The 24,200-nt window shown below is 38.2% G+C and overlaps 1 protein-coding gene across 2 annotated transcripts in view; it reads left to right on the top strand.

The window, feature by feature from the left end:
• The window catches only part of MYO6 (myosin VI), a 79,992-nt gene that overhangs the window by 21,312 nt on the left and 34,480 nt on the right, over positions 1-24,200 (top strand). For both annotated transcript variants that reach the window (XM_031680271.2, XM_031680272.2), the window contains exons 9-17: positions 4,002-4,082; positions 6,884-7,064; positions 12,811-12,955; positions 14,256-14,413; positions 16,105-16,196; positions 18,289-18,361; positions 19,879-20,006; positions 22,423-22,518; positions 22,813-22,986. In XM_031680271.2, the coding sequence (XP_031536131.1) occupies positions 4,002-4,082; positions 6,884-7,064; positions 12,811-12,955; positions 14,256-14,413; positions 16,105-16,196; positions 18,289-18,361; positions 19,879-20,006; positions 22,423-22,518; positions 22,813-22,986 (1,128 nt within the window). The remainder of the gene's footprint in view (positions 1-4,001; positions 4,083-6,883; positions 7,065-12,810; positions 12,956-14,255; positions 14,414-16,104; positions 16,197-18,288; positions 18,362-19,878; positions 20,007-22,422; positions 22,519-22,812; positions 22,987-24,200) is intronic.

Below are 24,200 nucleotides of genomic sequence, written 5' to 3' on the forward strand. Positions count from 1 at the left end.
TAAAGTTACCTTTGACTTGCTTGTAATAAAAGAGTTTGACCACTAAATTAATATTAATAAAGGACCCATGCTTGTCTTCCTTAATTCAAGTCAACAAATACTGATTGCTTACCCATTGGGTATAAGGCATTGTGCCAGAGTTAAATAGATAAATGAGACACAGTTCCTGCTTCTGAGCGACTTAGAAGCTGGTGGGACACACACACACACATACAAACACACACAATCTGACTGATAGGTCAAATGATAAGTAAGATATGTGTAGGATACTGGTGATTTTGGAAAACCTTTACTGGAACAATTGATGCTTGATCAGAATCTGAGGGATTTTTAAGTGTTAACTCGAGGAAGAATCATGCAAAGGGTATTCCTGGTAGATGCAAAAAGATGAACAGAGAAAGGCAAGAGATAGCTTAAAGGGCAGGGTGGGAATGGGTGGGAGGTGAGCCTGGAGAGTTTGGTTTTAATTCTGGGGTTATTAAGGAGCTGTTGAAGGGCTTTAAGTAGAAAGTAGGGTATCAGGTCTATACTTATCTCTGGATTTAATATGGAGGATAGCTTTAAGGGGTAGTTGGGGAGGAATGGATAGAAATTGCCACCATGGGTAGGTGGGTTGGGAACCTGTGGCTCCGGGTGAAGTAACAGTTACTCAGTGCTTGAATTTACTTTAGAGATGGCAGGGTTGCAGAGGATGGGATATGCGAAACATGAGGAGGTAAAATTGACAGGACTTGGAGACTGAATATGGTAAGGAGGAGGAGGAGGAGGAGTCTGGAATAATTTTCCAAAATTTGATACAGATAACTGGGTGGGTGTCAATACCATATTGGGCCAGATGGAAGATTCGTGGCATGTGGGGTGGGCTCAGTTCTGGAGCCTGTGGGTCATCTAAATGGAGCTGTTCAGAAGACTGGCGTGTACTCATCTGTAGGCCAGTGTAAGCGGTGGAGTGACAGGTTTGGGAGATGTCAGTACTCTGGTGGTAGTTAGAACCCTGAGAGTGAGTAGTTGAGGTTGTCCTGAGAGATTGAGTAGTGCAGAAAAGCATGTGCCAGGATCCAGACTCTGGAGCTGAAAAGGATGAGCAGGTGAAGAGCTGCCCGAGAAGGCACGCACACGTGGAGCTTTGAGAAGAGTACAAGGGAAATCAGGAGGTACGAGAGTCACAAGTCAGAAGAGGTTCAGACAGTGGTGACTGGGGATGGTTAACCTAAGTTACAAAGTATCAGCTGGGAAATAGCATCCCTGTGTGGGATACATGGGAGGCAGGGATGCGCCCAGGGAGTGTAGTTTGTGTAAAGTTCTCCAGGTGACTCTGATAGTCCTCTTAGGGCAGGAGTCCTCCGTTTGAGAGAATTGTTCTGTGTGTGTGTGTTTGCAAGTAACCATCTCTGTATTACTTCAATCAGTTTCTTTTAAAGTGTACTTGGAAATTTCAAAACTTTATTGTTTTAAAATGCTGTCTAACTGCATCTATTTGTATAATTCTGAAAATTAATTGAAATTTGGAGTTAGCTGGCCACATTATCTTCATGAAAGTAGAATAGACATTTCCCTACAATGACTTTTAGGAAAGGAACATGAATTACTAAGAATCATTTATGAAATTTAGTAATGATGATATGCTTTGTGAACACCGAGTTAATGATAAAATGATGTGACCATTCTTGCCTTAATGTAGCATTTCTTTCTACTCGCAGACTTGGGAACATAGTGTGTGTCTCATAATGCGCAGCCTTCCCTGGCGCAGTGGCAGCCTTCCTAACAGGGCAGCCCCTGAAAGGCTTTATCAGCTCAGAGAGTTTCCTGCCTCTTAGCGTGGGCTGGGAGGCGTGATTTCCTCCTACAAGGGAGTCCTTTCAGTGGTAGGAGGAAATTAAAGGAACAACGTTACCTTCCACCCTAAAACATCTGCCATCTTGGATACCCATCTCAGGCAGACGTACACACACCTCTGTATCTCTTCCCCTGTCTGCCTTAGAGTGACCTGAAAGTGTGTTGGCAATGTCATCAGGTTTTTGGGGGAATGAGGATGGGTAATTAGGTTTATTTATTTATTTTTTTAATGGAGGTACTTGGTGAAAGTGTGTTGGCAATGTCATCAGGTTTTTGGGGGAATGAGGATGGGTAATTAGGTTTATTTATTTATTTTTTTATTGGAGGTACTGGGAATTGAACTGAGGACTCCATGCATGGTAGGCATGTGCTCTACTGCTGAGCTGTACCCTCCCCCAGGGTTTCCTGTGGTTTAGTTTAGGCCTCTAGTTATAACTCAGAGATAAAGTTGTAAAGACAAAGGAGGAACCCTACAGTAGGGTGAACACTTTCCCCTCAAATTTTTTTTTGCCACTTAACTCTATACAAATTAGTAAGTAAAGAATCATGGAGATATATCTGTTTGAAAACATTTGTAATAACTATATATGTATTTTAGAAAATGAAAGATTTAAAGTGCTTGCATTATCCAAATTTTTAAAACATCTTTACACGTGTTCCGTGGAAGCGTTTGTTACAGTCGTGCTTGAATATGGATAAAGTTTGAATAATATGACAATGGGTGGCAGGAATAGTTACAGCTTTCTAGTTACAGAAAAGTTGGAAGAAATGAGTATTTTTCCTAAGTTTTAATACAAAGTCCATCTGTCCAGAAGCCAAGTATTTGACAAAACAATTGGGGTGAGTGGGTAAAACTCTTCCTAGCAAAGAAAGCATTTGTTTTGGCTCCATGTATTTAAGCCACTGTTACCCTACTTAAAAAAAAAAAAAAAGAGCTCTTTTTTTTTGAAATAGTTGAAAATGCTTACCCATATTGTCCCCCCTCCCTTCTTGTTTATTTTCCCCTCAAGACTCTAGACTGGAAAGAAGAATTCATTACATATCATTTTCTAGTTTTTATTGTATTTTAGTATTTCATTATAATGATTGGGGGAGTTAAATGCATTGATCATCTAAAATGCTAATTTATCCCTAAACCATTCAAGATTTACTGTAAAATTTTTCTTGGTATCCATGTAATGTGTTATATTTAATCTTGGGATTCACGCCATGGTAGAGTGGAATCATAGTGACCTGATTTAAGAAAAGCTGTTTAAAAAATTTTCTCATCCTGTTTTCTGTGCACTTCCTTCCTCAGCGCTCCCCTCCCCACTTTAAATGTGGGTAATAGATCCTCCTTGAGACCAGTATATTATTTTCTTCTCAGCTGCTTCCCTTGTTCTGTGTTTTCAGAGCACTCATCCTTTAAAGGCTTCTGGGCAGAGAAGTAAATCATTGAGATAAAAAGCTGAAATTGGTATAGCATAGGGAACTATGCTCAATATCTTGTAATAACTTTTAACAGAAAAAATATGAAAACGAATATATATGTATATGCAAGACTGGAACATAGTACTGTATACCAGAAATTGACACATTGTAATTGACTGTACTTCAATTTAAAACCTGAAATTTTTATTTCAGTACCTGTAAATGTTCATGAAACAAGTGTTATAAGTTATGTATAGTTAGTACTAACTCTCAGTAACTACTATGAAAGGCATGTTTTGCCTTCCTAAACTGATTCTAAAAATCAGAAATGAAAAAACTTAAAAATAATATTTAATTACTCAGAAATTAAATATTTGAAATATTAAACCACAATGTCGGGTCTTTGTTTGAGACACTTGACATATTTAGTTCCTATCTTATGTTCTGTGTTTTTAATAGGATACTTGACACTGAGGAGATTTAAAAATAGGAAAGCTTTACTGTATTGATTTTTATGTTAATCATTTAATTTAACCTACTTCCAGGTTAGGGTTTTCAGCATCCCTGGTTTGATTAGTAGGTGTGAAATACTTATGATATATAGAAGTATTGACTTTAATTGAGAGATTAAATAATATGCAGGTTATGTTTAGAAATCCTTTAAGGTTAGCACTATCTGATAAGCTGTATTTTCTGCTGTGTTATTTTCCTGTGGATCATATCTGTTAATTGTATTTTAAATTTCTTTGTCACAGTATCTAAACCGAGGCTGCACTAGATACTTCGCTAACAAAGAAACTGACAAACAGATTTTACAGAATCGAAAAAGTCCTGAGGTATAGTAAACTTTTTTTTTCTGAGTTAAAATCTTTAATATGAAAAATGTCATGCTGAAAGATATATTCTGTTCTTTATTTTGAAGCCCAAGGAAGATTTCTTACTTTTAGACTTATGGTTAAAAAAACTAAATATTCCTCCATGCCCCTCACAGGGTTGATGCTTCATGTCTCTGTTGGGACCTGCAGAAGCTGCAGGTTCTGGCTCTTACTGGTGAGGCTCAGTGCTCCGCTCTCCTCTTGTTCTTTTTCCTAGCACGAGGGTGTCATACTGCCCAAGAATTATCCTCAGCTGACGTTTTCAAAACTCGCTCTCATATTGCCCACTTGGGACTGAGTATGAAATATGTCCTTTATAATTTACTGTCTACGTCAAAGCTGAAGTAAGCTTTGACGCAGACAATAAACAGAGTAAGCATCCTTCTGAACTGATGTTTATACATTATTGTATTTCTCTTTAGAGCATCATGTTTCCGTAATAACACTATGAAAAGTTTTATATTTTGGTCTTACTAAATTATTATATTTCTGAGAGCAATTAGATATGATTATATCATTAAGTATTATTTTAAAAACATTCAGTCCTTAATCTAAAAATCTTCTCCCACCTCTGTAAATTTTAATACGCAATGTTTAACTAATAAGAGGTATTAAGTTATATCCTCTCAGGGAGCTTAAATTGTGAAACACTAAGTCAGGATTTATTATAGGGACTAGTTCATATTGTCTATTAATTTTACTAAAAGGTTTATATTGAGCATTTAATTGAAGAAGCTTTATTATACTCAGTTTTTAATACTCCTGCATGTGTGAGTCAGATGTTTTTGGCTCCTTTCAAAATGGTGAGGTGGATTATATATTTAATATATTTATGGAAAAAAAATGGAAACCTAAAAATCCCCATTGTTTTGAATTCTAAGAAAATGAGCCTTTAGTTAATTTTTGTTCTAAGTTGACATTTTATTTACCATTTTAGACACAGATGTCTGAATTATAAATTGTAAACTTTATGTTACAACCGTGGTTGGAACTTTAAGCAATGATATTAGAATTTGTTATGGTTATCTTCCTTTGTCATGATAGCCTATATTTTTTATAAGGCATCATCAGAATATGGAAACTGTATAATTTCCACCAAGATAATGGAGACAGTTCCTGGTGGAATATGGCAGCTACACTAAAGGAAAAAATGCATACGTATAAAAATCTGATATTTTGGCTTGGGAAAGGACTGAGCAGAGAGGAAAGAAAACTGGATTTTACTCTCCAAAGAGAAAAAGCACTCTTTGTATGCTCCTAAGAAGAAAGTGTGCCCTTTCTGATTCTAGAGTCAGTGTACTTTGTTAGGAGTCTTATTTATATTATTGATTTTATATATAAAATTTGTAAGAGAATAATGGATTTAATATGTTTAAATTACTTTTTATTGTCTTCTTTATCAGGAGGATGAGGTGATCGTTTTGACTAACTAGAATCGTAGTTCCATTGGAGTGTCTTTAAGCTGTGTGTAATTTTTAGGAGAATGCAGTATTTTTAGTCTGCCGTGACAGCAGTATATTCATTGACCTTTGATTAGAAACAGTTCTTAAATGAAGTAACCATTCAATTGCAAGACTAAAAATTCTGCATGATACGTGTTTTCTTTTCAATGTGGCTGCATGTGATCGTTTCCTGTGCTTTAAGAATTAAATTTCCTTGTCTAGACATTTTCCAGAAATTTCACACATGCCTAATTAAACATTTTAATGACTTTTGTGGAAAGGCAATGACAACTTTAGCAGGGAAGCACTCGTCACCCTGGAGGAAAAAAAAAATCTCCTAGAGGTGTCTTTAATGGCCAGTTAATTCTGATACTGTTAACCTAATGTTTTAATTTACTTATTCATTCTCAAGTTCTGGAAAATTGCTAGTCCAATCTTTCCATGTCCAGTAACTTATTTTTTTCCTTCAAGTTTGTGTTAGAGGTTCTAATAAATGAGCACTTTAGATGCAAGTTTTTTTTTTTTAGGAGAGAAAGCAAAATGTCTCTTCATTTTTTTGGAATGTTTTCAGTCATGGCATAAATTTTTAGAGTAAATATAATGCTTACTGATACAGTTTGTCTCTTATTTATATTCAAATCAGAAAGATTTAAAAAGTAATTCTCAGGCCATGAAAATCGTTTAGTTAGCCTATCCACTGTTCACTACTGTTGAATATCAGCGTAGCTGATAGTAGTTAACCTGAAGGAGTATAATGCTAAATGTTAGATTTAAATTTTTATTAGTTTTTTTTAACCTGGTTTTTTTTTTTTTGACCTATGGTTTCATGTTGATTCATTTCAACCATTGATATTTCCTTCATTTTCACTCAGTTTATATTTTTATCTAATATCCCAGCATTTTAATGCTTTAGAGATAAAATTCCGGTTTTAACCGGAAAACATCTCATTCCATTTTTGACTGAAATTTTTATTGAGATAGCTGTAGATTCTCATGTCGTTGGAAGAAATAATACATCGATCCTGTGTACACTTTGTGCAGTCATTTCAGTTTTTAAATGTGTTGGAATACTAGTTTTCTCACACATTTTATTTTTTAAATTATTACTTATTTTTAAACTTTTTTTTTTATTGAGTTATAGTCATTTTACAATGTTGTGTCAAGTTCCTGTGTAGAGAACAATTTTCAGTTATACATGAACATACGTATATTCATTTTACTTTTGCATGTTATAGAGTGCATTAATAGACCTTATGTGGTTGTTTTTAGTATACTTAAATAATGTGAACCGCAGACAACTGATATCTTCTTGCTTTGTAGTGTCTTAAGGCAGGCTCCTTGAAAGATCCTTTGTTAGATGACCATGGAGATTTTATTAGAATGTGCACAGCCATGAAAAAGATTGGTTTGGATGACGAAGAAAAGCTCGATCTGTTCCGGGTAGTAGCTGGTGTCCTGCACCTTGGAAATATTGATTTTGAGGAAGCCGGCAGCACATCAGGTCTCTTTTTCTTTTTTTTTTTTGGCAGTCTTTTTGTTTTGTTTTATTTTAAAAAGGAGTAAAGTTAGAAGTTCTATCATTTAACTGTCATATGTAAGTTGACTCCATGTGCAGGTTTGTTATTACCCTGGTATTTCTAGGATATGTTGTGTTACGTGATGAACCTTGCAACTGAAGGATGCTGCATTGTCAGTTGTTATGAGCTCTGTTCTGAACAAATCCGTGATACGGATGAGGAGTAAACTCATTTGATGAAGGATGAGTAACTCTGACTACCAGGGTCATACTTGGTTACACTTTTTAACTGATATTCTTTTCCAATACATGAACAGAATAATTCTTTACCATCTGTTAAGATATTTTGGTATTTTTCTGGTTCATTTATCTGAACTTGGATCAGTTAATTAGGACAGTTGAATACACAAAAGCCCATCTACTTTATTACTGGGAAATGAAAATAGGTTAAACTTGACGCAAATTGAAAAGAGCATTTAAATGCCTGCATGGTATTAGTTTTTCAACTGTCTTGTTTCAGTCTCTGCATAAATAGTAAGACTGTGTAATCTTAAGTTTGATCCGTGAATACAGGGTTGGCAGACTACGGCCCGTGGTCAGCTCTGACCTGTTTCTGTAAGTGAAGTGTTGTCAGAACACAGCCACACCTACCCGTCGTGTCCTGTCTGTGGCAGCGTCCGTGCGGCCGTGGCAGGGTTGAGTAGTTGTGTGGCCAGCAAAGGTTAAAATCTCACACTTTGGAGAAAAAGACTGTTGACTCCTGCTTCTGCCTTGTTTAAAAATCTTATACTAAGAATGAGTTTAAAAAAAAATCAAAAGCACCATTTACCATAGCAGTCAACAGTCTAGGCTTTAGTGTCAGATCCCAGAAGCTCTCTAAGCCTTGGATTTCTCACCTGTAAAATAATGAAGAAATAATCCGTGAGAAGTGTTTTTAAAGTGTGGTTACATAGCAACATTTTGCATATAAGGAAAGGGCGCAAGAGGAAGGAAGACCATTTAAAAAATGTGTCTGCTACGTGCAAGATCCTTTATATACTGTTTCATCACGAATGGCATAATCATAATCTGAACTTAATAAAGACAGTGAGCCAGGGGACAGTATCTCCATTTTACACAAGTGAGACCTGTGCGGTAGTTTATGTGATACGGTTGTGAATGAAGTTGTAGGTGTGAGGGCCGTGCTGTCCCCATGTCTAGCTAACTCCGGCACTTGGGGTAACTGTCTCTCATTGCCCCCAGTCACTGAGCCTTCCCCAGAGACCTGAGCTGTGAATGAGCAGATTGAGGTAGACAGTCTTAATGACGTTCGGATTGAACGTCCCACAGTGCCGTGAAGTCAGCATTGGGAGCTGTATGTAGGAGCACAAGGTTTTGTGCCACTGTGTGTCACCTGGGCCAGGAACCTAACCTCTCCATGCCTCAGTTTCCTCATCTGTGAACTGGGGATAATAACAGGTCCTATCTCATGTTTTAAAGAGAAAGAAATGAGTTAAATATTTGCAAACTGATACAAAATAGTACTTAGTCTGGCATGTAGTAATCACCGTAAGTGTTTTCAAGGAATGAGTAAAATAAATACAGATTACTCTCAGTTTAAAATGGAAAAAAAAAAAGAAAACCAAGCAAAATCAGATGTGTTCTTACTTTACATTAAAATTTTTCTTTGTTTTTTTTTGAGGGATTTAAAAGTGTAAGGAATGTTAGAAGACATCTTCATTTCCTCTGTAGCATCATTTTTGTTGTTGCTGTTCTTTTTTTGAGGGGGAGGTAGTTGGGTTTATTTATTTACTTTTGGGGGAGGTACCAGGGATTGAACCCGAGTGCTGAGCATGCGCTCTACCACTTGAGCTGTATCCTCCTCTATAGCATCGTTACACCAAGGGAGCAGGTGGCAGTTCTAACCCAGAGTAGCTTAGAGTGATTAATGCACACTTCGGAAATGTGAGAAGTGATGGGCAGCATTTTCACACACCTTGTGTGATGGCCCTGTGGTCAGACTTGCAGACGTACACAGGGTCGTAAACGGGGCATGATCTAGTTAGTTGAAAAGCATTTAAATGGTCAAAAGGCACATCCCAGATATTTACATTATCTTTTATTCTTCTTCTCAAACTTCCTTCTGTTGAAAGAGAAATGAGCAGAAAGCAGAGAAGACTGGAACAAGGCAATGAGTCAGGAGAATAAACTAGGTTGTTTCTGTTTTAATAGCTAAGATTTTATTAACCTACATCCTTCCAGCGACCCTTCCTATATAGGTCCAAATGGTTTCTTTCTTCTTTTTTCTTTTTTTTTAGTGGAGGTGCTGGGGATTGAACCCAGGACCTTGTGCATGCTCTACCACTGAGCTGTACCCTCACCTTTTTTTTTTTTTTAATTTAAACAGCTCTTGTTTTGGGGCAGGGGGTTGGGGGGAGGTAAATTTTTAAAACAATTAATTAATTAATTAATTTAATGGCAGTACTAGGAATGGAACCCAGGACCTCGTGCATGCTAAGCAAGCACTCTACCACTGAGCTGTACCCTCCCCACCAAATGGTTTCTTTCTTTTTAATTTTTTTTTAACTTCAGTTTTTTTGGGGGGCGGTGGTTAGATTTATTTATTTATTTACTTATTATTTGTTTATTAATGGAGGTACTGGGGATTGAACTCAGGACCTCGTGCGTGCTAGGCATGTACTCTACCACTGAGCTATATACCCTCCTGCCCCTAAATGGTTTCTTTCTAATTAGAATTGATTTTTCCTGCCCCAGAGAACTCAATTTTGGTATGACTTTGCAATTTGAAAAGGCTCTGGATATTTCTGTAATTATTTTATTGGAAAACTTATTCTTCAGTAAATGTTTGGAAGGCTCCCCTGCTATTTAAAATTTTTTTGGTGATGGTAATGCAAAAAATACGTATTGAGAGTTCTGTGTGTTTTAAATTTCACATAACAAAAATATACATTATTATAACAACAAATTTTAAAAATGTTCAAAGAAGTTGTTTCTTTGGAAGGGGAATGACATGAAAAACCTTACATTATTTTGCAGTATTTTGCCTTTTTAAAACTTTTAAAATAAATGCTTTCTTATGTTATTCTTACATAATCCCTGGAAGTATGTAAGAAACTTTTCAAAATAGTTAAAAAAAAAAAAGTATTCAAATGAATTAATCAATGGTGGCCAGTTTTTTTTGAGAGTTATATTATATAATGAGAGTTATATTAGATAATGTGTATGAGGGTACAAACTAGAGATTAGTAGTAATCTTATTTTCATAGAATTAAAGGTTTAATATGTCTTCTAAGTATTACTTTCCTTATTCTTTCTTTTCAGCCTTATTGAAATATAATTCATATTTAGAGTCGTGCAATAATCACCATAGGCAATTTTATTTTTATTTATGTTTGTTTGTGTATATATATTTTTATTGAAGTATAGTCAGTTTACAATGTTGCATCCATTTCTGGTGTACAGCATGTTTCAGTCATACTTGAACATGTAATGTATTCATTTTCATATTCTTTTCCCCATAAGTTACTGTAAGATATTGAATACAGTTCCTTGTGCTATACAGCATGAACTTGTTACCATAGTTGGTTTTAGAAGATTTTCATCACTCTAAAAAGAAACCCCATACCTTACATCAGTTACCGCCATTGTGTCTCAAATACCCTGCGTTAGGCAACCACTTGCCATTCTGCTTTGTCTGTGTCAATTTGCCTTTTATGGCCATTTTATACAAATGGAATCGCAAAATACGTGGGCCCTTTTGTGTGTGACTGACTTCTTTCACTTAGCTTAATGTTGTCAAGGTTCACCTGTGTGTCAGTACATCATTTTCTTTTTGCTGAGAAATATTCCATTGTATGATTATACCACATTTTGTTTACCCATTTGTCATTTAATGAACATTTGGGTTGTGTCCACCTTTGGCTGTTGTGCATAATGCTGCAGTCAACATTCGTGTACAAGTTTTTGTGTGGACATATGTTTCATTTCTCTTGGGTATATGCCTAGGAGAGGGACTGCTGAGTCATGTGATAATTCTATGTTTAACCTTTGAGGAACTGACTTTCCAAGTAACTACCCTTCTACATTCTCACTATCGTAGTGCCTGTGAGGTCCTAGTGCCTGAGAGGTACTACCTCATTGTAGCTTTATTTGCATTTTCCTGGCAGCTCATGATGTTGAGCATCTTTTCATGACTTTATTGGCCATTTGTATGTCTGTTTTTGAGAAATGACCGTTTACATTCTTGACCTATTTGTGAATTAGGTTGCCTTTTTATTATCTAGTTGTAAGAGCTTTTAAAAGCATGTTCTAGATACAAGTTCCTTATCAGATATATAATTCACAAATATTTTCTCTCATTCTGTGGGTTGTCTTTTCAGTTTTTCCATAGTGTTCTTTGAAGTACAAAAGTTTTTCATTTTGATGAAGTCCAGTTTGTCTGCTTTTTCTTTTCTTGCTTGTGCTTTTGGTGCCATATCTAAGAAACCATTATCTAGTCCAAGATTGTGAAGATTTATGTCTGTATTCTTCTAAGAATTTTATAGTTTTTAGCTCTTCCATTTAGGTCTTTGATTGATTTTGAGTTCATTTCTGTAGATGTGTGAAGTAGGGGTCCAACTGCATTCTTTTGCTTGTAGATGCCTGGTTGTCCAGTGCCATCTGTTTGAAAAGCTGTTCTTTTCCCAATGAATTGTCTTAACAACCCCTTATTCATAAAAGATTTCATGGACTATTTCTACCGAGACAGGCTATTAAGTATTAATTTGGTTTTTTAAAATATTTGTCATGATAAAATTCTCATTATGATTTCACACATTCTTTGTAGTTTTGAAATTGAGTAGTCTTAAAATGAATTATTTATAAACATTAAACTTCAAAAAATTAATAAAATGTATATTTTAATATTAGTAATGATATAATAATTACGGATAACCTTTATACAGTGCTTACTACGTACCAAGCGCTTCACAACTTCACATTATGTAACCTTATTAATCTTCATAACAGCCTTATTGGGTAAGTACAGTTATTATCCTCATTATACGGATGAGGAAGCTGAGTGCAGAGAGAATAAGTAACTCATTCAAGGTCACACAGCTCGTCAGTTGCAGAGTTGTAACAGCAGAGAGTCTAAGGCACTGTGGGATGTTCTCTATAAAACAGCCTCCATAAATACAAATCTGTAGATACAATGTACTGTTAATAGCAGTTGCCTCCTCACCCTCTTCCTTTGTCCCCACGTGTCATGAGCACGTGCATGTTCGCGCGTGCACCACACATGTAGACAGACGTCCACACCCATGTTGACCTGCTGAAGTGCCTCACATTTACCACTGGAATTACTCCTTGAGGTTTTCTGGAGTCCTATGAATTGTAGTGATAAGAGATGTAATCTAATCATTCCAGAGATGTAATACGGTAACAAGGATGATAGTCTATTGTTAGTCTATTTCACTTGCAGGGTCATAAAAAAATGAAACAGTGGTGGGTTGAAATTGAAGGGCTGAAAGGATTTTATGGTGGGGCCACCCTGAATGAGGGTCTTCCATTGACCTTGGCAGTGTAAGTGTCTGACAAGGGTGGTGAACAAGTGAGGTGAACTTAAAAGTCACAGGTAAGCCTTGTCTATTCCATAGTTTTATGTACATGAAGTGAACTTCTAAGAGATGAATCTTGAAAATCTGGTTTACATAATGTTTACTAATTTCAAATTAAAATATATTTTCACCAGGTGGCTGTAATCTGAAGAACAAATCTACTCAGTCATTGGAATATTGTGCTGAGTTACTGGGTTTGGATCAAGATGATCTTCGTGTAAGTTTAACCACAAGAGTCATGCTGACAACAGCAGGGGGCACCAAAGGAACAGTTATAAAGTAAGTTCCTTAACTCATTGCTCTGTAAAAATCCTGCCCTGTGAAGGAAAAGCCAGATCCTCTGTCCCTTGCAAAATAAGGCAGACAGTGAGTTCCAGCAACATATATTCAAAAAATTTTCGGCAACTTAAAAAAAGAAGAATTAAAAAGAGAACTTTTTAGCCACTGGGAAAATTCGGTAGCTCTTACACTTCGAGAAATATTGGCAGGGTATGCTTGGCCTGATTCTTTGCTAATTCCAAATTACACTTACGGTAAAGAAACCCTCGGTGAGGAGGATGTTTAGTGGTGCCCTACAGGTACGCGGTTCCTTAGAGATGTTCCTGGAGCCCAGGGGAAGGCTGGTAAAGCAAGAGAGGGTGGTCCTCAGCTGTCATCTCTGCTTCCCCTATGTACCAAAGCAATTCTTTCGTGTAGTTTATGTAGGAGTTGTTCACATCAGATTCACTTTAGGAAAGGATTCTGTTGCAGGAAATATAAGTTGAAAAACCACTGTTCAGAAGGGATTCAAGTCTGACCCAAATGACTTTTAAGGTTACTTCCAAATTTGGTGTGTTTTTCTGGTGTTCCCGGAGTGCCCTGTGCTTTATGGCAGCGTTCAGCACAGTGCCTGGAAATTCTCCTCTGTGGCAGTCTGTCTTCATCAGACTGTCATTTTCTCAAGGACACAGATTGTGCGTCTGTATCTGTAGCATCTAACGCTGTTAAACTATGTAGTTACTTGTATTAAATTGTAGAATTGGATTTTAAGGCGATAAGCATTTTTTTCCTAAACACTGTTAAACGAGTTGCTGAACTTCAAAGCTACCTTGAGTTAAACACAGTTTCTTTTGCATTTCAGAAAATCACATGGAAGATTATCCCACTGAATAATTTTTCTTTAATATATTCAGCATGTACAGTGAGGTATAAATTAAGATTAAAAAGATTTTTTGAGCTGAACGTTCTTTTACTCAATGATAGATTTTTTTGGAGGGGTAATTAGGTTTGTTTGTTTGTTTGTTTATTTAATGGAGGTACTGGGGATTGAACCCAGGGACCTCATGCATGCTATGCATGCGCTCTACCACTGAGCTATATACTCTCCCCCCAATGATAGATTTTTAATCTAATTGTCGACAGTTTTTTTGTAGTATTCTGCTTAGCCCCATTTATCTGTCCCTATTCATAAATGACTGTTTGTAACAATTTAGCTTGTTCCTCACAGTATGTTTAGATACACTTTGTTCTTGGGTATCTGGCATTATTTTCACAGCATAGTGCTGTGGAGAGTTTTCACTGGCAGAGTCTTCTTTTGCAGGGTACCCCTGAAAGTGGAGCAAGCAAACAACGCCCGGGACGCCTTGGCAAAGACTGTCTACAGCCATCTTTTTGATCACGTGGTGAACAGAGTCAATCAGTGTTTTCCTTTTGAAACGTCATCCTATTTTATTGGAGTCCTAGATATTGCAGGTTTCGGTAAGTATGCTTTTCTTGGTGAGTTTTATTTGCTTGATATTTTTTCCTTTGGTTTTTCACCCGTATGTAAAGTAAAATTTAAAAAAAAAACCCTTTTTTCCCTTGTAATACCTTTCCACTTGATGTATTTTCAGTTATATGTCCATACCTACATTTCATTTCATAATATGATAAATAGGAAGCTGATGCTATGAAAAAAGGAAAGGGAAGACTCATGGATTTTGGTCACACTAGTGCTTAAATTGAAAAATGTTGATTGAAACTACCGTAGGTAGAGATGTCTCCATACTCATAAACTAGTGCAGCTGAATAAAGGTTAAGTCTTAGTGCCGCTGATGAAGAGAATTCAGTCATTAAAACCATCGACCATCCAGTGTAGAGGTGGGCATAGACTGACTAGCATACAGGCCAAACTCATTACTGTGTGTAAAAATTCATCATTAGTGTTAGTTGTCAGCGGATAGCTGCTTCTAATTAATTTCCACCAAATGAATAAGATGTCAGGGTAAACATTTGAGAACAACTGTGGAGCTGTATAACCAGAAGCAAAAAAAAGTCACTGACACCTGAATGCTACTTTGTTCGGAATGACCGTGTTGTAAAAATCTCAAAGTAAATCTGACTGTTTTCACTTGGGGCTTTATCAGTGTGGGTGTTCCTTCTGTCTGTGCAGAAGTGCTGTCCTCCTTCATAATTCGTTTGCCTTTGCCGAGGCAAGAGATGAGTGTTTACATTTTGGGAGGGGCAGGGTGTCACTTTTGATGTAATACATGTTTTAAAATTTATAGTAAATCAGTGCCTTTTATTCAAAGGTAGAGAAACACTCATCACTGATTTAAGATTTCATCATCTTCAGCTGTTTGTTCCCTGATCTACACCAATTTTAGCATGATCTGTGCATACGCAGTCATAACATTTGAGAGCTACAGGGATCTTAGAAATAATGTAATGCAGTCCCTTAATTTTAGAAATGCATTAGTATCCGTAATATTTTTTGTAACTGTATTTTTACAGATTATACAGAAAAATATAAACCACTAACATTTTAAGTCATTTTTATCCTTTAATTTTGATTCTTTAATACCTGTGCTTGAAAAAATGTTACAAGTGGCTTACATTTTATATCTTGTATTATATGATATTTATCTTTTTTTAAACCACTTTTTTTTCCTTTTTAAATTTATTTTTATTTTTATTTTTTTGGTGGAGGGAGGCAATTAGGTTTATTTATTTGTTCTTAGAAGAGGTACTGGGGATTGAACCCAGGACCTCATGCATGCTAAGCGTGCACTCTACCACTTGAGCTATACCCTCCCTGCTACATGATGTTTATCTTATCTGACAAACCCCTTTTTTTCAAGCGAGGCAAGATTTGTTTATTTTTTTAAAATTTTATTTATGTATTTTTTAAATGGAAATACTGGGGGTTGAACCCAGGACCTCATGCATGCTGAGCAGGCACTCTACCACTGAGCTATACCCTCCCCCCACGAAGCAGGGTATTTTTAATACTTAATGCCTAACAAAATTTAAAGTCTTGAAATAAGAGCATTTGGGGAGTATGGAACAATTCTACAAATATATGTTTGTATCTAATATTAAAGTAAGCATTGATACAATAAAATTTTATCCTAAGTTTATTAATGTGAAGTTGATCTGATGATGACTCTTGACTCTGGTTTTGTTTTCAGAGTACTTTGAACATAACAGTTTTGAACAATTTTGCATCAACTATTGCAATGAAAAACTTCAACAATTTTTTAACGAAAGGATTCTGAAGGAGGTAATTGCCATACAGTTTAGATTTAAGAACTGCATTAAGCTATTTTTAAATTTCAAGGCACAGCGCCATTCCGCAGTTACTTGGTCGATGAGGTACGATGGAAGGTGGCCTGGGGAATGTGAGATTCTCAGCCTGGGACCCAGGGGCTTCGCGGATGCCAAGCACATCAGAAGTGCTGATGGTGCAGTTGAAGCTTAGGTTACCCAGCAGGAGTGCTGATCGGTGCCTGCTCATAAGTGAATACCTCCTGCTCCTTCCTGGTGACTTTTACTGGACTGGAGGTGCCGCTTGTTTCTTTTCCTGATTCTGTAGTCTCTGCTCCTGGCACTGCCAAACAGCTTTCTGCTCTCATCCCTGACCTCGGCATCACCCTCTCCTCCTCTGTGCCTGTGCTTCTGCCCTCTGCTGCCTGCTCGCCGCTGTCTGTGTGTGTGGCAGGAAAGCCAGCAGCTCAGAAAGAGTCAACAGGGCTGCTGGCTGCAGGGAACCCAGTATCAATCCAGTCCAGCCCTTCATTTTACAGACGAAGAAACTACGGCGGTTCAGTGACTTCTGCAAGGGCCGAACCCCAGCGCTGTTTCCTTTGTGTGAGCGCTGCTGTTTTCTGAGTCCCCCACTGTATCTGGACTTGAAATGTGAACTGTTTTCTTTCCTATTTCCATCCCATTTGTCTTTTTCCCCATTTTTATTATGTCATTTTCTTTTTGGGTTCCCCAGCACATTTCAACTTTTGTACCTTTTCTTATATATTATAGTTAAGCCAGTTCTGGCTTAAACAAGCAGGTTAAAACGAGTTAAGGTAGTTTCTCTGAAAATGTCTCATCCAGCCACTTCAGTCCTTCCTTTCCTATGTGAGGATTGACGTGTTTGCCTCTCACTTCACATACTTCTTCCTTTCCACACCAGCCCAGCAAACTTCATCTGGAAACTGCACGGAGAGGAGACGGTGTCTTTAAACAGTTCTTTAAAATAAACGTGAATTTCCAATGCAGATTGGGTTCAAGTAGACAGCGTTTCTAGATTGACAGAGACCTTTTCTAGCATGTCTCGTGGGAGGAGATATTTTAACATTCAAGAAAAAAAAGGTTGAAACACACATCACCCTTAGCTCATTGCCTTGCTCACCCATCTGTGATAAAATCCACCCCTCTCTTTTTTTTAAAATGTTAAGACAGTACCAGACTTACCTAGGAGCTCAACTCTGATTTGTAAATTATTCTTCCAAATTATATTTATTTTCCCCAATGATACATTTCTCATATGTGTCACTGTGTAGATACTGGAGCCCATTTGCAGTGGATTGCTCTTTGCTTGATTTTAGTGCTTGTCTGTAAAGGTTATAAATCTGCTCTTGCCTGTCTTTGGACAATGATTTAGGGCTATTGAGAATATAGAAGAGACAAATTTCATGTCAGAAGGGAGCTAATCAGTTTAGCTGTTTTTTTAAGCTTTTAAAAGTGATCAAGGCAAATTATGTTCCTCTGTGTGTTCCAGGGGGTAAACTGTGGCCTTTGGGACAAGCCCAGCAGGCCGCCGCCTGCTTTTGCAGATGAAGTTTTACTGGGGGGCAGTTGTGCTTCTTCATTTACTGTTGTCTGGGGCTGCTTTTGCCCTGCAGTGGCATAACGGACTAGTTGTAACAAAGACAGTAAATATCACAGCCAAAAATACCTCCTGTCTGGCCCTTGCAGAAGTTTGCTGACCCCTGGTCTATTCTGCACAGAAGTTTGAGGCTGTAGAATGTTTCAAAGCCCCGGTCTTGCCTTGAGTTTGAAAGGTTATAAACAGATCCCCGTGTTTGTTCATAGCTGCTCAGCATGTCTCAGGAAAAGCGCCTTATCTGCAGGAGGGGACATTTCCACATGTGTAAACTGTATGTTGGCTCTTTAGTTTTTGACATCACCTTGTTTTAGGGGCAAGGATTTTTCTTCCCCAATGTTTTGCAAGACTTCTCAGCTCCCGAATCAGCTGTTGTGAACCTTTCTACACTGACTAATCAATAAATCTTATGATCCGAAAAGGCACAGAACAGTGAATCCATTTCCTGTCACTCAGTATCTACACATCTGTGATTATGATCATTTCATTTTAGGAACAAGAACTGTATCAAAGAGAAGGTTTAGGTGTGAATGAAGTGCATTACGTGGATAATCAGGACTGTATAGGTATGTTTTTTTTTTTACTTTTGGGAAATGCGGGAAGATACAGTGAATGCTTCTGCTAGTAATTTTTCTGTGCTCTGTGGTTGATATTACTGATGATGAGACTTGAAACTGCGGTATTCAGGAGCGGCGTTTCCTTTTCTAGTATTGCTACCAAGACATCAAATCCAGCTATGCTGAAGGTTTTCCTGAAATGTCTTCTGTTTCCTGGGATGGGTGTTTTCTTTCTTAAGCAGCTGACCTGTGAATAAGTTAAGAAGGAAATGTGCTTGCTTAAGCAATTCTTACCTCACGCAAGGGGGAGATTTCTTACCTCGCAGGAGGAAGCCCGCGGGGTAGCTGGGCGCCCAGTGCTCTGGGCTTCTGCAGTTCTTCGTGTCTGTTCTCTGAGCGCTGGCCGCACCCTCTGGCCGGTTGCAAGCTGGCTTTACAAGTTCCGTATGTCCCATCCAGATAACATCATGCAGCAGGAGAACAGGGTCTCTGTCTTCCTTCTCGGTTTTTATCGGAGAAGAGGCCTTTCCCTGTCATCACCAGCCGGTGCTCCGTCTGCCTGTTCTTCCCGCACATCTCTGAGATCCGCTGTGGGGCAAGCCTTGCTTTGAAAACGGCTTTGACAGTTGAGCCAGTAACTCACGTGCTATATTTGGACAAGATGGCAGAATTACATAATACTTTACATTTGTGTAACTTTTCAAAGCACTTTCACATCCTGCCTGGTCCACTCAGCCTGTCCCTTCACACACACATCCTCTCTCAGGTCTCTGTGCCTCCGATGGTGTGGTCGGATATCTTGGCTGGAGCTCCTCCCCTTCTGGTTATCTTTCCGTGCATGTCCACCTCTATCAGATTACACTCATTTATAGCTCAGATGGATGCCCCCTTCACCACCACTCATTGCCCAAGAGCCACCACTCTCTGACCAGTGCAGTTAGAATCTTGGTTTCTCTTTCTGTGCCCTATACCTTTTAGAGTCTGTCCCGTTTAACAGTTCTTTTAGCCTGTATTTAAGCAGCTTACATTTTACAGTTGTTTGGGAACAGGCAGAGTTCAGACCCCATGAATGGAAAGAGCTGAAAAATGTTTGCTGTTGCTGAAGTTATGCTGGAAAGCTTTTGACTCCATATCTATAAGTAGTTCTGAAAAGCTGATCCTGCAAAAGCTTCTGTAGTTTCACTTCATTGTGAATATAGAAGGGGTTCCTCTGGGAGAGGAGGGATTTCTGAATCTTTAGCCTCTGTCCTCGCTTACAAAGGGAACAGTTGTGACATGAGTTGCTTTCTTTATGGAGTTGTTTTTCTAAAACCTTTATTAAATATGTGATATTACTTTCCAATAAATTGCCAGATGAGAAATAAAATTTATCTGCTCTCTGTAGCTTTCCAGAGAATACAGTACTTACTGAATCATGTTACATTGTTTCTGACCAGTCCTCAAAATTTGTGATCAGTAAGTTCATGCATCTTTAAAAGGTTATGTGTTTAGTTTACCCTATTATATCCTGATTTTTTTGGAAATAGATTTAATTGAAGCAAAATTAGTGGGAATATTGGATATTTTGGATGAAGAAAATCGCCTTCCCCAGCCAAGTGATCAACACTTTACATCTGCAGTTCACCAGAAGCACAAAGACCATTTCCGGCTCTCTGTGAGTTTGTCATTTCAAAACTGAGATTCTGTGGTGGGCAGAAAAACCTTTAGAATGATGTGCTAGACGTTAGAGATTAGATATTTAGAACCATAAGTTATGTAAGGCTTAGAACAACTGTAAACACCTACAATTAATCCTGCACAGCATCTTCTAGAGGTGGACCATGTAATGTATCCATTTTTAATGATGATATAGCTAATCAAAGCCCTTTCAGCTGGATAGAAGGTACATTTCACCTATCTAAACTGTACAAAAAGGTTTACCTGTTCTTATGTTCTCCATTCTGAGCCACGTGTCCGTCAGTTGCTTTGTTCTGTCATGTGACTTTGATCACGTCCCAGGGGTTGGCGCCTAGAGTCACAAGCAGCCACTTGTCTGCACATTTGTAAGATCAGCAAAGCTTTTGGCTGAGACTCCGGTAGAAGCAGTTCGTGTGAGTGATCAGCAGATTCATTCTGATGCTCGTTCCTAGGGAGTTCTGAATGGAAAATGTACTCAGAGAGGTCACAGAAGCTGAAGCAGTAGAAAAATTAGCTAAACAGGAAAAACAGATACAGAGAGCAGCAGAAATAAATGAGAAGTACACTTATGAAAGGGTCAGAAGACCTGGTCCCCTACACTGCTGTTGGGTCATAGAGCTGTGCTTAAATCTGGTGTGTGAGCCCTTCTCCCTGAGGCTGGGGCGCGTGGCCGTTGAGGCGTTTCCTGTGTTCACGCGTTCTGTGCTTGCCTTTGTGCTCAGCCATCACCCTGAGGTAACAGCACATGCCCAGCTCCATCCTCACGCCCGGAAAGAGCTGACTAGCCCAGAGAAACACGGGTGTTAACCTAGCCCGGGAAGCTAGGTGCCGCATCATCTTGGAACAACAAAGAAAGGAAGGGAGGAGGAAGGAAAAGGAAAGCTGCTTAGAGTCGCGGACGCCTCCTATACTGTTTATCGTTTTGAGCTCATAGCCTGGTTTACCAGTCATTGCTTTGATGGATCCAGGAGCTTAAGTGAATGAAAACAAGTATTCGTGTTTCCCTACATCATTAACTAGATCCAGGATGTGAGCAGGTGGAATGCACTGACTTGGAAAGCTGGCGTCATTGTGATGACCTCCTCTGGGGACTACACCCCACGACCACCTGCTCCGTTGACTTGGAGTCCTTCATATCCCCAGCAGAACTTTTACTAAGATTGAAGACGTGTTCAGTCATGTTTGTTCACTGCTCTCTGTTGAGACCAGTCTCTGGATGCACGGTGACCTTCACCAGGAGTACTGGTTGCTGGTCAGCAACTTGCAACCAGGGTTTGAGAGACGTGTCGCTCCAAGGACAGCAAATAAAGCGTCAGGAATGGGCTTTGGCCACTTTCCTCAAGAGCAAGACAGTAAACTCTAGTTTGTACAGGCCTTTACTTTTGTGTTTCTTTGAAAATAAAAGTAATAGTAACCATCTATTGAACACGTAGCCTGTGTCAGGCACATTCTAAGTGTTACACTGAAATTACTTTATTTAGTCCTCATCATAACCCTTTGTGGGGAGATCCTGCTTGCACCCCCAGGCTAGAGATGAGAGGACAGGCACGGAGAGATTAAGTGACCTGCCGGGTCTCGCAGAGTGAGGAAGTGCTGGTTTGGGAATCGGGCCGGGCATCCCCACTGCAGGGCCCTCACCCCGCCTCGTGCTGGTGTGTGGTCACACAGAGGAGGGAGGCTCTGTGATCTGCGAGCTCTCCCACCCGGAAAAAGCCTAGTAAGGTTCTGAAGTCTTGGCTTTTTCTTTTCAGATGAGATTGTCTTTCTTAACCTCGGATTATTTTGAGGATCAGGTGTGATCTTTTATTTTGAAAAGTTTTAAATATGATACCAACATGAGGTATTCTAATTAGATAGTACATCCGGAGAATGATTTCGTTTCCCTCAAATAGATTCAGGCTCGTCGGGTAAACGTGTTAGGATGTGTGGTTTAAATCAGTGGGCGAGTCCTGTGCTTCAGGTGTTTCTTTAGAACAGAGCTTCTCAACCCTGGAAGCACCTGGGTATCCCCTGCTGTAAATGGGTTGGGCTTTGAGGGGTTTAAAAGTTCTCCAGATGGTTCTAATTCGTCAGCCAAGGTCAAGAACCACTACTTTAGACATAGGCAGTTCACTTTTTAAAATGCATGTGCTTCTAAATAGTGTGGCTTTTTTATTTTTGTTTTATTTTTAGTCTTTCACCCTTTTTCTTTCCTAAGAGATTATAACCAAAAATATTTGGTCGACTTTACTGGTACTTTAAGGCTTATTAGGTATTTAAAAAACAGTATAATTGTATAAAATGTGAAAATTCCCTTTATAATTTTAAGTATTTTATAGCCAGAATGTTTTCTAAAGGAAGTTACGCAGTGTCTTTTTGATAATTTAGTAACTGATGTATGTATTGTTTTTCAGATTCCCAGAAAATCTAAGCTGGCAGTTCATAGGAACATCAGAGATGATGAAGGCTTCATTATCCGGCACTTCGCAGGGGCGGTGTGCTATGAAACAGTGAGTATAGCCGTTGCCGGGAGAGAACCATTTGATGTCGAAGCTGCGCTGTACAGTATGGTAACCCCTAGCCCCATCTGGCTGTTTAAATTTAAATTAAATAAAGTTTGAAATTCAGTTCCTCAGTACTCTGGCCGGATTTCATGTGCTCAATGTCCACGTTGGCTGGTGCTGGCTGTGTTGGACAGGACAGACACAAAACATTTCTGTTACCTCAGAAAGTTCTGTTAGCATCACATTAAGAGATATTATCACAAGATGGACTGAATCATTCCTCCTTGCTTCATTTTTCAGACCCAGTTTGTGGAAAAAAATAATGACGCTCTACATATGTCTCTTGAGTCCTTAATATGTGAATCCAGGGATAAATTCATCCGGGAATTATTTGAATCATCCACAAATAACAACAAAGATACTAAACAAAAAGCAGGAAAACTTAGCTTCATCAGTGTGGGAAACAAGTTTAAGGTATCTGTGCTAAATGTATTACTTGAATTTTTTTTTTTTTACTGCATTAAGATTGTATTCTTTTATACTTTGCAGTGGATAATGTAGGTCACTCAGAAGTCGCATGAGTGAGGTTCAGGAGCAGACCCTGCATTGTTGATGCTGGTCTGCAAAGTAACATACGGTGGGCATAGTCGCCGAACATACAGAAATCTTGTAATTTTACAACTCTGTTCTTTCTTGGGGCTTAACATGTCTGATTGCTTCTCCTTAAGTTCTTGCTTCTGCTTACTGTCTGGTTGACCTTCCAACCTTCTCTTTCCCATGTGTTTTCTGTTTCTTCCCCCAGTCAGCAGTTTTGTTGTAGCTCGAGATGGCTAGAGAGGACTAGTTGAGTTGAGAGAGGAAATGCAGGCACTGCCAGGGGCTTCAGGTAAATGATAACCTTCGTGGACTCCTGCTCTGAGAGTGGCTGCCATGGTAAAGGGAGCCCGGCTCCAGTTAACGATTCAGCTTGTAATTCATTTTCAACGTGTTTTCCCTCATAGTGCATTTTGGGTGTGCACATTACACTAAAATTTGATGAAAGCTTTCAATAACGTCTGTAAAAAATAAATGCTCTGTGTGGCAAACCCTTCAAGCTGCTTATTTAACATTGAAGAACATTTCATTTGTTTCATTAATTTTGGATCAGAAATTTACTCTTTGAGGTCTGACAAGGAATTGTCACACAATGTGCCTTAGAAATGGAACCCTACTATTTGGTTCTAATTGTTGAGTGTTTAGAATAGAAGAAGATAATTTAAAAACTGTCACCTTTAATGAATAAAAAAATTGTAAAAAATAGAACGAAGAAAAATAGAATTAATTTCTCTCTAACACATTTCCACAGAATATTGTTGTTGTATTTGCAAGAAAACCCTACATATGCCTTTCATTAAGTGTATTTTAAATGTTAAAAATGATGTAATTAGAAACAATATTTAAGAATCAGAATACGGTTATAGTAACATTGTGAGCCTCCTGAACTACCTTGTAGGTTGAAGTGGCCTTAGTAACTAACTTGATAAAATCACTTTAATAAAACTAGATTTTTAAAAAGCTAAAACATAAATATAGCTTATAATACGTTTTCAGGGAACTGAATAAAAAGTCTTAAACTTTGTTATAAAGTTATATTCATTAATTATGAGTTCCTTATTCTCTTGAGCAGTATTTTTTCTCTTACTTGGATA

This window comes from Vicugna pacos, chromosome 8 (assembly GCF_048564905.1).
Source record: "Vicugna pacos chromosome 8, VicPac4, whole genome shotgun sequence".
Taxonomy (NCBI): Eukaryota; Metazoa; Chordata; class Mammalia; order Artiodactyla; family Camelidae; genus Vicugna; species Vicugna pacos.